We start from the raw sequence: 14,925 nt of genomic DNA on the forward strand, positions 1-14,925 counted from the left end.
TTACCACTTGTTTACCATTTTCCTTCCTTTCTAAAGCTGTAATATAATTCCTGAACACTATTGAAATTGTGCAATCTCTTTAGGAAACACTCAGCCCATACTGACTTGTGAACCTAAGGAAACAAATACCATCATAATGGCTTTTCATTTTGTGTTAGTTGCCAAATAAGAAGCAAGGATCAAGTTCTTGTCTCCCATTGGGTTTATAACCATATAGTTCAGTCATTTTGAACAACATCAGAGAATGTAGGAAGAGAAATCATGCTCAAAACTTGATTTACCGTCTGATGTGTACGTAAATGTTTATGATACAAAAGATGCAAGAAATATATATTCCCAGAAGGAGTTAATGTATTTAATTGTTTTAAAGTATGTTGCTTTCTCAGCTTTGTATATAATAAAGCAGAAGTTAGTTTTGTTAAAAAGAATTGACAACAACAATAAGAACTTTTAAAATATAAAACACTTTAGTTTCCCCTGGTAGAGTTACGCACATGTGTAAACCAGGATAGCTGTGAATAGTAAATACCTCTTCAGTAGATGGCATTAGTGCAAATTAGAGGATTCTTTGCTTTGTGAAGAATAGAGCACAGAATTGGAGATTTAGGGGCAAATTATGCTCGACTATCAGTTGTACCAAGACTAAGAAAACACCACACATAATTTAAAAGCCTGAGGGGAGTAAGTTCCAGGCATCAACAAGGAAAATTCTTGTAGCATTGGATATTGTGCTCTGCTTCCAACATGTTTTTTCTACTTGTCTTTTTCCACCCTTTTGCCAGGATTTGTGAAGGAGCCTCTAATGGCAGATTAATGACTTCCCTACAGTACCCTGCTAAGTGAACTTAGTTGGGCATAATCCGACTTGTTAGAGCTCCGTTCGTCTAATGTCAGATGGCCAAAGCAGAGGCCAGACTCCTACCCCAGCTGTGCAACTGTGTTCTTTGACCTACTCTGATAGGCATGCTTTTGAGTTACAATTTCAATAACTATCTCTGGAAATCTTGTGCTGAAATAGCAAGATGTTAAAATGTTCCACAGCATTTCCTGGAACTGGTTATTTATTTCTGATTTGTTTACCTGATTCAGAAAAATATCAGATTTGAAATCCGTTAATTTAACAATTACCTATTCAAACTACATTTTGGTTTTCTACAAACACAAAAATAAGACTATTCATTGTACAGAATTCCGTGGAAAGGGCTCTTCATGCAAGGTAATGTCAGCTGTGGATGCCCTCATAAAATAGGTTCTGTTGTTATGAAGGTGGCTTCTTTTACAAAACCTGAAGATCTCCCTCCAGAGTAGCCATATGCTGTAGATGAAGAAACCTTGGAAGGTGGATTCTTGAAACAGTTTAAGTTGTTTGGCCCAAAACTTTTAGAAGTTGATCCCCTCATTTCAGAGTTCACACATTTATGGTACCGTTGCTCTGAAAAAACAAGTCCTAGAATAAAAAAATATCTAAAACTAGTGTAAAAAACTCTAAAAGAAAACACAAAGGAGAGCTCTTATTTGTACGGTGTTACCGACTTTTCTTTACGGTGGCATCATTAATTTCTGAAAAGAATTGCTTTTGTTTTAATAAAATAAACATGATGGTCTGATTCACTCGTTACATATGCTAGCATAAATGTTACGGGGAATCGCACATTACCATTCCACGTATTCATCTAGAAGTTGCAGTTGTCACCAGGACATACTAGATCTTCTAAAAGCAAGCGAAGAACTGTGAAGCAAAAATGACTTGACTTGTAATCCTTAATTTGGTATAGCATTGCTTAGCTTAACAGAGTACATATGAGTACAGAAAAGCAATTGCAAGCCTAGTACTGTGGTTCCATTATGAGATGTACAGAGAGTTGTCAAAATGTAATTAAGAACTCTGAAATATTTCTTGTATTCCTAAATCATTTCTTTATCAAATGACCTTTGTATTTTCTTCATCCTGTTCTACAGATGGCAGAAATACACTAGTGTGTTCTGTGTTTTATTAGGAATTATGTCAAAGCGAAGTATTGTACTGTGTTCAAGAATATTATACAGTATTTTACTATCCTGCTGCACATGTTTTTAATTCAATATTAAACTCCTACTGCCTTATTGTTTTTACTGATCCTCATGCTGTATTTCAGCTTTGAATTCCAGTTCAATTTATTGCAGATCCCAGTAGTTTCACTAGCTTTAAAAAAAAAAAACCAAAACAGAAATGAAATGAAGAGTTAAAAAAATGTGTATTTCATTGAGCTTGTGGTGACTTAAAGATAACGCTGTGATATCTAAGACCTTAGTCTTTCACAAGATTTTCAAAATATCAGAGTTTCCGTGATCACCCATTATCAGTCCAGAGCCCTGATGACTTTCTGTGCTGGAAGCTTGGAAGTCCTGCCAACTAGGGTGGACCTGGGAGATTTGGATCTCAGGCTGCCAGATGGAAGCTTCAAAATTTGTATTTTCCATTATAAGGTGACACTTTTGTCAACTGGAATTTGACTTCAAGCAGCCTTAGATGTGCTGTGGTTTAGCCCCAGCCAGTGACTAAGCACCACGCAGCCGCTCGCTCACTCCCCCTACCCCGGTGGGATGGGGGAGAGAATCGGAGGAGTAAGAGTGAGAAACACTCCTGGGTTGAGATAAGAACAGTTTAATAATTGAAATAAAGTAAAATAGTAATGCTAATAGTAACAACAATATAATAATGATAATAACAATAATAATATACAAAGCAAGTGATGCACAATGCAATTGCTCACCACCCGCCGACTGATACCCAGACAGTTGCCAAGCAGCGACCGCGGCTCCCTGGCCAACCCCCTCCCCCCCACAGTTTATATACTGAGCATGATGTCATTTGGTATGGAATAGCCCTTTGGTCAGTTTGGATCAACTATTCTGGCTGTGCCCCCTCCCAGTTTCTTGTGCACCTGGCAGAGCATGGGAAGCTGAAAATGTCCTTGACTAGCATAAGCAGTACTTAGCAACAAGTAAAACATCAGTGTGTTATCAACATTATTCTCATAGTAAATCCACAACACAGCACTATGCCAGCTACTAGGAAGAAAATTAACTCTATCCCAGCCGAAACCAGGACAAGATGTTAGCAGAAATGCTTCAGGTTCTTTATATTGAATTTGTGCTGGCATGAAGAGCTGTGATGATGTGCTGTTCTTTCCTGTAAGTATGAGTCAAGTTTAGAGGATAGGAAGAAGAAAAAATAGAAAATGCAGCAGTTCGTTTCAGTGGAGCATTTTGTGTACTGCCAGTGATGTTATTAATGAGCATGGCATGGAAGTGTCCATTCTGTTTGTGAGCTTTAATCCAGAATTCTACATTTGAAAAATGCTTTGACTCTCCCTGCAATAGCATAGGAGTTCCTAATAATCTTTTTTGCTGAGATCTGTCAGTAACATTTAAGAGTTGTGAGCTGCTGAGAAATGTAAGAGAATCACATATTTTCAGAAATACAATCCAGTTGTATTACACAGTATGTCTGTTAGTGATCATTTGCCAAAAAGAATGAATATCCATTTAAGTATACATATACATATGTGTGTAATTTCCCCTGAAGATGTTCTGAATTTTGTAGACCAAACTATTAAGTCTTGAGGAGAAAACTGTTTTGTTTTTAATAAACTTTATGTTGTCTTAAATTGCTTCCTGTGTAAAGATAGATGTTGCCAGCCTTAAAGGTTACAAATATATATTCAGTCCTCTCACTTTTATATATGCCTATGTATAAAAGTTTGTGTGTTTGTAGTTGATATAAAAATTCCTTTGCATTTATCCAGTGTTTCAACTCAAACATTACAAATCTGAACAGTTCTCAGAATAGGTCTATGAAGTATGTCATTGTAGCTTTCCCCTGTTGTAGATGAGGAAACTGAGGAAGATAAATGAAAAGTTTAGTTGTTCTACTAGCATTTGTTTGTCTTACCATAACACATATTTTATATGCTGGTTTTATGCGCTTTTATTTCTATATACTTATTGACTTCAAATAAATTAATCTGTGATTAAGGGTTTACACATCCCCATCAAGACTAGAGTTATGACTTAAGAGTGTCAAGTTTTTGCCTCTTTTAGCAATGACTTGTAGCTAGGGTAGTTTGGAGACATACACAGTAAACTAGTGCTTACAGGTTGCCTCAGACAGATTTATGCAGTATAGCTTTTACATTTTTCAGGCAGTTCTTGTGAAGAGGCTTGTTTGGGTACTGATGGAGACCGGCATGCACAGAATCTAAGGGACTGCAGAATGTGCAAGGAGGGTATAGGAAAGAAAGAAAGATAAGATCCTCAAAGAAATGTATGTTGGCATTTCACTAAAATACATTTTTCCAAAGGATTAGCATATTCTGAAGTTTAAAAAATTACCTAGGTTGTGAAATAATTTCATTGCTCTTAATCTGTGGAGGTTATACTGCAGTCTCAGAAGCCTTTCTATCCCTTGGGCTATATTTTACACAGCTATGGCTTTATACCAATATTTTACTGCCATTTTCTTTTAACCATTCATGATTTAAGTAATCTAACACACCATTTCTTTTACAGTAGCATTTTATAGCAGCATTTGCAGACAACACTAAAAGAATATCTAAATCTTTCTTTGGCATTCTGCTACCTTGAATGAGCAAATGTATCCTGTACTGAGTAGTAAAGTTTGGAAAAGAAAAAAAGCAGTGTATGTACAGGATGGCATGCCTTTGAAATACTGAATGAAAGTCAGGGCATTGCTACTGAAACAAGTGTGGATTCACCACGGTAAATGGAAGAATGGAATTGACTTCCCCTATTTAAAAGTCTGTGTTAAAATCCATTTGCTGAAATTAAGTTTAGTGTTGAAATACAGCAAACATATGTTAGCTGCAAAACGTTTGCATGTGAGCTATCCAGTTTTGCTCATTTACACAAGTTCAGCCTTTATTACTTTAATGTAAATATGCCTTGATATGATAGCAGGTATGATAGGTACAGGCCAAAATTCTTCAAAAAGTGCACCAAACTTTTAGTAGCAGATTCTTTGAAATTAATCTTAGTGCTTTCAGTAACGAATTTTGGGTTGTTTCTAATTTCTTCCAAAGAGAGAGATGGGGAAGGGGGAAGAATCTGTGAAAACAGAATGAAATGGGTGTGGGTCACAACAATCAAGTTGGTTTATTTTTCCTTGAATCAGCTTACTTTTATTTCACTAGCTGGCTTGTTTTGCAACTAGTCCTTAATTCAAGTAGATGAACAGAGAGTTTTTCAGGTATTTCAGTCATTTGTTTCTGTGTGGTTATGATTTTTTTGTAGCACTGTACCCTATGCAGCATCTGTTAATGAAGTACATAAATCTTCCCCTTGACCCAATTGCTGGTCAGAGGAGGATCTGCCTGGTAGATATTTGTATGGTATTTCTCTACACAGTAGTAATGGAGACAGTAAAGTTGAAAGATCCAGAAGGCTAGGGAGCTTGGAAGACATTTTTCAATGACCACAGGTACTTCTCTTGTAGGTAGTAACTGGCAGTGGCTAATCTCCATTGCTCTGAAACTCTCCCCTTCCCTTGTTTCTTCCTTGGTCTGTTTTCTTCAAAATGCTTGAAGTTCAGCCTGTCATCCTCATCAAAAAGATTCTTTTAAGTCAGACAAAAAGGACCAAATGAGCAAAGAACACTGTCATTTCAGCTGAATTATCTACCAGGCCACTAAGCAATCAGGGAAGCACCAGAGGTCTTTGAATTACAGAAGACACTGTTCAAGTTTTAGGTAAAAAATTACTGAAACATTAGAATGTGAACTACTGTTTCTGAAAATAACTGGAAGTTGTTAACTCCCAGTGAGTAGCTGTTTTCTTACTAAGCTTCTAGGAATAAATGAGAGAGCTAGCCTATGGATAAAAATCTACCAAAGGAAGTATAAAAAATATTTAATGGTGTACTTTTTATCTCAAAAATCTGGAGAAAGAATTTCATGAGTTTGATTGGCAGGAGGTGTAATGTTTTTCTTTTCATTTTCTATTGTGTTGGGAAAGAAAGCCAGAATGTACTTCCATGATCCCTGGAGTTTTATAAGCCCTAAATTCCACTGAACTATATTGGTCTTCCTTTTAAGTCTTTTCTTTTATTTTTATTATTGTTTTCCCAAGTTCTCATTTGGTTTTGGAGCATATTAATTGCTTCCATAAAGTAGACTGTTTTGATCGGGTTCAAGGCATCAATACCTAATGTATCTGCTTAGACCAGGGGGGCAGAAGGATACCAGGCTTTTTGGGCAAAATAGCTCTATATTTGTACAGTGTGCTTATTGGCTGCTTACTGGTACAGTCCTCACTGGCGAGTGCAAAAAACTCCTCCGGAGTGGTACTGTGCCGCTGTTATTCTAATAAATGGGGATAATTGGGAGGTTAATCAGCGCTAGTTATTTTTTCTCCTTTGTTTCATATCCCTTTCAATGTTCAATACAAAATAAAAGGGGTGAAGTCTGTGGCAATAAAAACTGTTTAAAGCTATAACTTCTTTCCTGCTTCAGGAGTTTGACACAACAATAAATGTAGTTCTTCTGAGGAAAAGGTAAAGCAGTCTACCTTGAAAACTCTTTGCACTTTAGTTCTTTTTATTGTAAAATTTGAAAGCAGCCTTTCATCCTTCTTTGTCTTCCTGTCACCCAAACATGCTTTTTCATAGTTGTTTAATTCACTGCTCCTTGAATTTCTGTGGCATAATTTCTGTTGACTGCAGTGAATATTTGTTTATGAGAGTACAAGACTCTAGTCAACTGCACTTTCTCTTGTTATTGAATCTTATAAACTATTGAATCTTATCAAGAAGTCATGACATAATAAATATTTTCATCTATTGATAGCAGACTCGTTTTTGCCTATTCCATAGCTACCATGCTATATATTAATTTTTCTGTCACTTGTGACGTAAGCACTCAACTACTGAGTGAATGCTGATATAGAAATTCAGTCTTGTTTTTAGGTTCCACCACCAACATGTGGACACACATGTGAAGACACACACACACACATATGTATATTCCTATTGGAGAGGATATAACAGGGATAAAATAATAATCTGCTGCATAGTAGTCTAGTATAGGATGGAGTGGGACTCCAAGTGTCTATTCTCAATGCAGCAAAAGGAAGAGGAAGAAACAGGGAGGCTCTGTGAAAGTGAAGGAGTGCAAAACAGCCTACATGAGGTACTGAAGGGTGAAGAGTTAATCTTGGTCATACTATAATTTTTAACAGGGCCTGTTGTGATAGGACAAGGGGTAATGGTTTTAAACTAAAAGAGGGCAGATTTAGACTGGATATAAGGAAGACATTTTTTACAATGAGGGTGATGAAATACTGGAACAGGTTGCCCAGAGAGGTGGTAGATGCTCCATCCCTGGAAACATTTAAGGTCAGGTTGGACGGGGCTCTGGATGACCCGATCTACTTGAAGATGTCCCTGCTTATTTTATGGGGGTTGGGGGGTGGACTAGATGACCTTTAAAGGGTCTTTCCAACCCAAGGTATTCTATGATTCTAAGATAGCATGTGATGCTTTTTCAAGTCTCAGGTGGACGTGTAATGAGACAGGGATCTGCTGGAGGATTGGTGAAAGAGTAGGAAGCCTGACCCAGACTGTATCAAAAAGGTGTCTCATTTTTTGAATGTTTTATAAACAAAGTATTGATCATTGAAACTGGTATTTTGTTGTACTGTCATTAAAAAATATTTTTAAAATCGTGGATTTAACTCCAAAAAATCCTGAGACTGATTTGGAAGTAGCAAATATAACAGTAATAGTAGAAAAAGCTCACTGTTCAGTCCGTTTTAGGAATTTTGAATCTGTAGGGTACACATCAGTTGTGTTTTCAAATGTCTTCCTGCAGTTCTGAGTGCCAGTCAAAAATGTGTGTGTTTCTGTCTTTTTGATGTAACCAGTATTACATGTTTGTATCTTCCTTGCACCTATGGCGTTATTGAAAACAGAAACTCGATGTTTTCTTATAAAATGAGAGACTCGGCAATATTAGATTTTCTCATCTGTGTTTTTATGCACTGTTTTACACATTTAATAAAGTGGGAATTCCTTTGTGGTGGTTTTTTTTTTTTTTTTTACATTGTTGTATCAAAACTCTAATATCATCCGTAAACTTCTGCTTATGTGGCAAGTAGGAGAAGAGGAAGGTACGCTGTGGCAACGAGGGCTTAGATGCAGACAATACATGTATTACTGTGCATTGAGCAGTAAGTTTTAGTCAGGAGGCTTTTGACTTTACCAGAAGCCATCTTCTTAACTTTCATAATGTGACGAGTTTTGCTGTCACCATATCTTTGGTCTTACTGGCATTTATGGCAGCTACTCAATTCACAAGAAACTTAACAGTTGATTCAGATTATAATGCTTGCTTAAACTCATTTATGGCAATAGTAAAGCCAATCCTTGACTTTTCATGCTCAGGCAATGGGTACATAGTCATATAGTCTCTGCACCATGGAATCTTTATAGACTGTTTGTGTTGAGTTTTGTAGGTTTTCAAAGAAAAACATCATGTTTGTAGAAGGAGACAAAAAGCGGGGGAAGAGGACAGCCTTATTGATTAATCAAAGAAAGCAAGTATGTCAGAGAAAGGAAGAGGAGACCTCCTCTAGCAGGTTCTTGCTTGGGGCAGTGAGCCTAATGCTTCTTCCTGGGTACTGAACTAGTCAGTTAGCAGTGACCCCTTTGCAGCTTGTGATACAATCTTACGATTTTTGCAAGCAACAGTATAAAGTTCAAAAAAGCACCCCATCCTGGTCTCAGCAAGAGCATTGCATGAGAAATAAATGTCTAAATTACAGTCTAAATGCTTTCTTGATGCATTTTAGGTAGATCGTGTTCTCCTGCCTGCAGTTTATGAACTTGTCTGATTTATGTGTTGGCATAAATCACTGACCTCTGAATATGGTTGTATGAATTTACGGCAGGATTCACTTATAATTTACTTGTTGATGTGAATGTTAACTGAGCTGTTTATCTAGATTGTTATATATATCAATTCTATGTTTCTCAGGTTACATCCATTTACATAATGTTTATTAAGTCAGGCACGGTTATTCTGTCAAATATTCAGGTTTCCTTTTCTCTGCCTTGGAATATTGTAACAAAAACTTGAGAACATAAGGGGGGGAAAGCAAAGATTGGTAAGAGTCTTTTGGGTGGTGGTTTGGTTTTTTTCTCTAAAGTTTTCACCGTAGGTCAGTCATATCCCGGGGGAAGAATAAAATATGTAAAAGAGAAGGGAATATAATGTCAGTGGTAGAAGCTGTTCCGATTCACTGGAAATTCTTGTGAGCACTTGTAAAATTTATGCAAGGTGAGATGTTGGCATTGTAAACTAGCACATGTAAACACTGGTTGCAAACATGGCCAAGCTCAGCAAATGCCAAAACCACATTGCTCAGTAGTTCAGGGCTTGCACAGTGGACACAAGACTAAAATGAGTGTAGGAACTTTGAAATAGTATTGTGTTTCATAATACTCTGTGTAACCTCTTATGATTCAGCATATCTGATCCTAATATTTTGCAGCAACTATAGATTAGACTGGGGATTGTTGTTCCAGTCAGGAACTTACAATTTGTGAAAGTCATGAGCCAAATTTCAAAGAAAGAGAAAGTTTGACTTCTGTAACTGAATACTTTGTTGTTATGTGCTGAAACCACCTTTTCCCTCAAACTAAACTGCAGAAATTGAATTAACTTAGGCAATGTATGGCATGTCATTTAGTTGTGAAAACATGATTGAACTAATTTGGCAAGCTGGTTTCCTTTTTGAATTCGCCTAGATGACATTGGGCTGTCTGGTTTGCTTTTCTGCTTGTCTCTACAAGGCTGCTATTCCCTGATGCTGCCAGTTACACTCTTATCGTGGATGCTGTAGCTGCTAGTAGGGATGAATACGTTGTATGCTGTTTTATCCCAAATGAAAATGAAGACTGAATATTGCAAGATACATGCAGTCCTCTAGCTGCCAGGCTGCCTTAGCATATGGCTGTTGTGGTTGAAATGTAGGAAAGCAGTGACTGTATCTAAAAGGTTATTATTACCTGGGTCATCTGTGGTAGCTCTGTCTGATGGGAGCTGCTGAGTTTGACCTCTCAGGTTCCTTAGGAGCCTTGAAGGTGGATGATCCCACTGGGACCTGGGACTGTTACAGTCCAACTGATTCTGCTTGGTTGGTTGTTGCCAGCCTTGTGCTGGGCACTGGCAGATCAGATCCTTTTTGCAGCGGCATCAGATGGGTTATCTAACAGTCACTAAACATCTGCATTCCTCTGCCCTGACTTTGGAGCTTTCTACAGAACCTAGAAACATTGCTGTTTCTTTAAACCCCTTCCTGTGAATCCCTTACTATTTTCAGTTCTGCTTTCCCCTCTGTTGGAGATTTTTTAGTGAAGTCATGGTAGAACTGCCTGTGTTATGGTTAAAGGCAGATCCGTAGCAATAGGAATATGGAGAGAATATAAGAGAATTCAGATAATTTTGAATGTTTGTAAAACCAATATAAATCAAATACTGGCTTTTTAAGAGGGCCTTTGAATGTAACTGTTGCAAAACGATAAAGGTGGCAATGGCTGCAAGGGTGGAATACAAAATTAGCATCTTTCAGGGAATGAATTATAAAAATCATGCTGATCACACTCAGTTAACCTTAAGGGGAAGGTTGTCTGAAGAAAGACCAGAAGGATTGCTTTCATGTTTTCTAGTACTGCATTCTTTTGCCCTTCTATTTCTTGTACACGTATTTATAATAATGTAAAGATTTTATCAGAGAATGGAAATGGGATTTTGATAGCCGAAAAAAAAAGGTCACCTGCCAGTAATGCTGAACATGGCTGTTGAGTGGATTTGACCCTGATTTCAGCTTTGTTCTTGGCTGACAGGTGCCTGGAGGCCTTTCAGTCTGCTTTAGAAGACCTTGTTTTAAAAACAGTAGTATTTGTCGCCTAATTATGAATGCAGATTTTGCATGTGTTTGTGATTTACAAGGCCTTGCTTATGTGAAACAGGCTATAAACTCTCCTTGGAAATGTATAGTAGTCTGGAGTAGATAATTACACTTTAAGAAAAGAGCCTCTGTTTCCAGTGAAAACACTGTAAAGTTATTTCAGAAATGCTCTGACCTTAGACGTTTCATATAACTTGCACAAAATGCTTTCACATTTGTGCAGCAGCTAGCGGCTTGATCTCTGCCATCTCATAAACGAAAGCACAGAAGTCTCCCTGGGAAAAAAGCAGGATGTCTATGCTGTGGCCTACAAAGCTGGTGATATTTTACTCTGTTCTTTGTGTCTATACCCTCAAACAGAAGAAACCTTGCCCTCCTTTAAACAAATCTGTCTCCTAATCACACCCCACCCCCGCAAATCCAACTTTCCTTCAGATTTTTCTTCCTCTCTGCTTCCACTCAGTGTACACACACTAATAAATTCTGCAGTAAAAACCTTGGGAGAGTTTCTCAGCGCAAATGGAAAGAAGATGTCAAAGGCTGAGGATAGGAATTTTCTTTTTAAAGTTGCAAAAACAATAGAGAACAATTTGAAACAATGGGGGAAGAGCCAGAGAAGGGTGAACAAGCCATGAAAGAATTGCATTAATTTTCTTTTGATGAAACCCCACTGGTTCTCTTCACTAACATCCAGAAGAGCTATTTTTGTTTGCAATTGTTTGTTTATTTGTTTTTCAAGACTCTTGGTGGAAAGAAAAAACATTGCAAATGCAAGTGCAGAGATTTGTGAGAATGTTCACACCAGAAATGCTCTCGTGGCCTTTTGAAAAGCTGGTTTTAACTTATGGTACAATAAAGTTGTCAGATATTGATGAAGACTTTGTATGAAAAATTTGTGTGCTGGAAGGATGGCTTAACAGAAACAATAGTGTGTGGCACTCAGGGAGAGCAAACACGAAGCAGTCGTAATTGCTGGCTTTGCCCAGTAGAGAGCAATGAAAAAAAAAAAAAAAAACTGGATTTCTGAATATGATGTGGACAAGTGATTTTCAGAAAACCCTGCACAGAAAAGGGAGAACAAAATTTAATTGAGATATGTGATTCGGTCTGATTAAAAAAAGTTTGGGTATGGATTGTGCTTTCAGAGAACTCTTAACAGAGGAAAACATGCAGGGGAGAGGCAGGGGCCGCTTCTGCAGGTGGAGACAGCTGAGCATATTGCCGTAGTTGTACCAGGGAGACGGTCTAGTAGCCCTGCAGATCTGCTGGCTGAATCTCTCGTGTGAGCACGCTCTAACTTGTTTCTGTTCCAGTGAGCCAGTTTAGTTCAGGGAGCTGATGCGGTCTCTGCTGTGTTAGTTCGTACCAACTGTCAGAAAACCCATCAGAAGCAGGGCTATCCTTGGGCATAAGAATGGTGTTGAGCATCTGGATGAAGGCAGTTAACAACTCCCACAATCTCGGCATGATGCAAAAGCCAACATCTGTCTGCAGTGTTGGTCATGTCATGTTATCTATAATTTCATGCCTAAGACCCAAGACGTAGGATTCTGACTGTAGCAGATAGGGGTCACGTTATTTGCAGTTTGCAGCCAGTAAGATATTCAGAGTCAGTATTGGTTTGATAATTCAAGGAGATAGAACACATGAGCACAGCCCTTTGCTTGTGCTAAGTGTTCACTGTAAAAAAAGGCAGTAACAGCCAGCATTGAGTGATTTTAATTCTTCCTATTCCATAGTTACTGTGCTACTGGTTGTATGAGTTTGCGAATTCACAAGCTTGATGGCATGTATGTGTGTTTTACAATGAGCCTGCTGAAAATGTGCTCTACTGTAATGTCATGTCCAAGTAAGTATATGTGGAGTCTGTAGCTAACAGTAGACAATGCTGCATGTAGTTTCCAGTGTGTATACATATATGAACATGTGCATTGGAAAGGGGCAGTAAGGGATAAAGTATAAAAAAAGTAGACTGCAAAACCTTAAAAGTGCAGCAAGGTTGTATCCGTTCATTAAGTAATTTTGTTTAATTGGTTTTTGAAGAGGACAAGTTCTTGCAGAGCAACGCAAAGTGGAGAGGGGTCATAGTTAATTGAGCAGATGGTTTCCACTCAGCTTGCAGCAAGCATTGTCCTTTCTAAAGGAGACGTGGGATGTCAGGTAGCATACTTGTTTCTATGTCCTCTGCAGCAGACAGAAAAGGTGGCTATGGAAGGAGAGGCATATGCTTTAACTCCTTGAAAGATTTAGCAGCAGATGCTCTTCTCTGGCATGCATCAGAAGCCCTTAAAAATAAGCAGAAAATTGGCTACAACAGGGATTCTCAAATACTTGCATGTGGTTGATCACATTTTTAATACACAGCAGACTGACCTTCCTTCCATTTCATTTATGTGAACCACGTGAATTTTTATTAGTGTAAATTCTGAAATGATCCAAACGTGCTCAGCTCAACTAGGTTGCACTTGGTTATTTCTAATTATGTTGCTGATGGCAACCTTTTCTTGTGCTACGTGCACGTGCGCACACACACGTACGCACTCTCTCTCTTATAACAGTGGACCCAGTGCTTAGATGGCTCCCTTCTCTGTTTCCAGCTGCTTTCATATGTACCTCAGGTCCTTCTTTGTAATGAAACACCTGCATATCTTTCTGAAAGCTGGAGGTAGAGTCTGCACTGTGTAAACAGCCAGTTCTCTGCAGATTGCTAGCATTTTTATTCACAAGACACTAACCTGAAAACTAGTGTTTTAGAAACCTGCTGGTAGCTTTCTGGAAGGTGCTTAATAAAAATGGAGTAGGAAAGGACCTCACTGATTTCTGATTCTGTCACCTTACTGTTTGTCTGGTGGTAAGTAACAATAAGTATTACTTCTGCAGAATCATGTTATACAAAGAGCTCATTTTGCCTAAAACAGTGTGCTTGAGACTAAACATCAACTTCAGCATTGCCAAAGATAGGAATGAAAACACTACTTTTAGATTCCCTAATCCATTTTTCTTTGGCACTCTAAACCAAGGAGAGTGCCAAAATACGTGGCAGATTTATACACCTCTGAATTTATTAGCTGCACTTGCAAAGAAGTTTTACAGTCTTAGAAAACATTTATAATCTGATAGGAGATAAGCTATTGTCCCTAACTGAAATTAATAGAAATTTTGCCATTTCAGGCATAGTTTTGCTTGTCTAAGTGGTCTGATTCAACACATGGGGTGAGCAAACTATTCAAGAAATAACCACACACTGTCTATTGTTAATACAGTGAAGAAGCCACTTCTGGAATAGCCCTGGCATTTAGAGTGAGAAAAGATAAGGAAATAAATACATCGTTAAGAAGAAATTGCAGGTTCGCGCAAACCTGTTTCTTGCCGTGTCCCAGGACTTCATCAGTATCAGTAATTCATCTTTGCTTCTGTTTCTTTCAGGGCCCTCCTGGTCCAAAAGGCGAGAAGGTGAGTTGATGTACGGGTGACACTTACAAGGTGAATGGAAAGCCGTCCCAGCATGAACGAAAGAGACCGTTCGTATTGACACAGTGTAATGTTAGATTATGTAAGAGAGCTGGGTAGCACACAGATGCTGTGTTAAACCTATCATCTCATCTTTCCACTTTGCAGGGAGATCAAGGTGATCAGGGCCCTCGGGTAAGCATCTTAAAAAAAATGTTACACTTCCCCTTCGCTGAGTAGGCAATTAGTCTTTAGTGCAAAACTAAATTAAATACACTGTCTGAGCTAATTATGCTTATTAGCTGCATTTACCCTGCATGTTGAAGTAAGTGTCTGCAGGACAGTAATACTGAACATGACCAGGTAGTGTCTGGGAAGATTTGAGTAACAGTAGTAAGTAATGCATTAAAATACACAATTTCCATTATGGGTGGAAGCAGGTTTCACAGTGATTTTGCTCTGCTGTATAAAAGCTGGCTTTCCTAACCAAACCTTTCAGTTTCCCCAGCA

The 14,925-nt window shown here is 38.2% G+C and overlaps 1 protein-coding gene across 1 annotated transcript in view; it reads left to right on the forward strand.

Moving 5' to 3' along the window:
- The window catches only part of COL25A1 (collagen type XXV alpha 1 chain), a 329,834-nt gene that overhangs the window by 207,343 nt on the left and 107,566 nt on the right, over positions 1-14,925 (forward strand). The window contains exons 6-7 of the mRNA XM_075708727.1: positions 14,392-14,418; positions 14,584-14,610. Coding sequence (XP_075564842.1) covers positions 14,392-14,418; positions 14,584-14,610 — 54 coding nt within the window. The remainder of the gene's footprint in view (positions 1-14,391; positions 14,419-14,583; positions 14,611-14,925) is intronic.

This window comes from Pelecanus crispus, chromosome 4 (genome assembly GCF_030463565.1).
Source record: "Pelecanus crispus isolate bPelCri1 chromosome 4, bPelCri1.pri, whole genome shotgun sequence".
NCBI classification, from domain to species: Eukaryota; Metazoa; Chordata; class Aves; order Pelecaniformes; family Pelecanidae; genus Pelecanus; species Pelecanus crispus.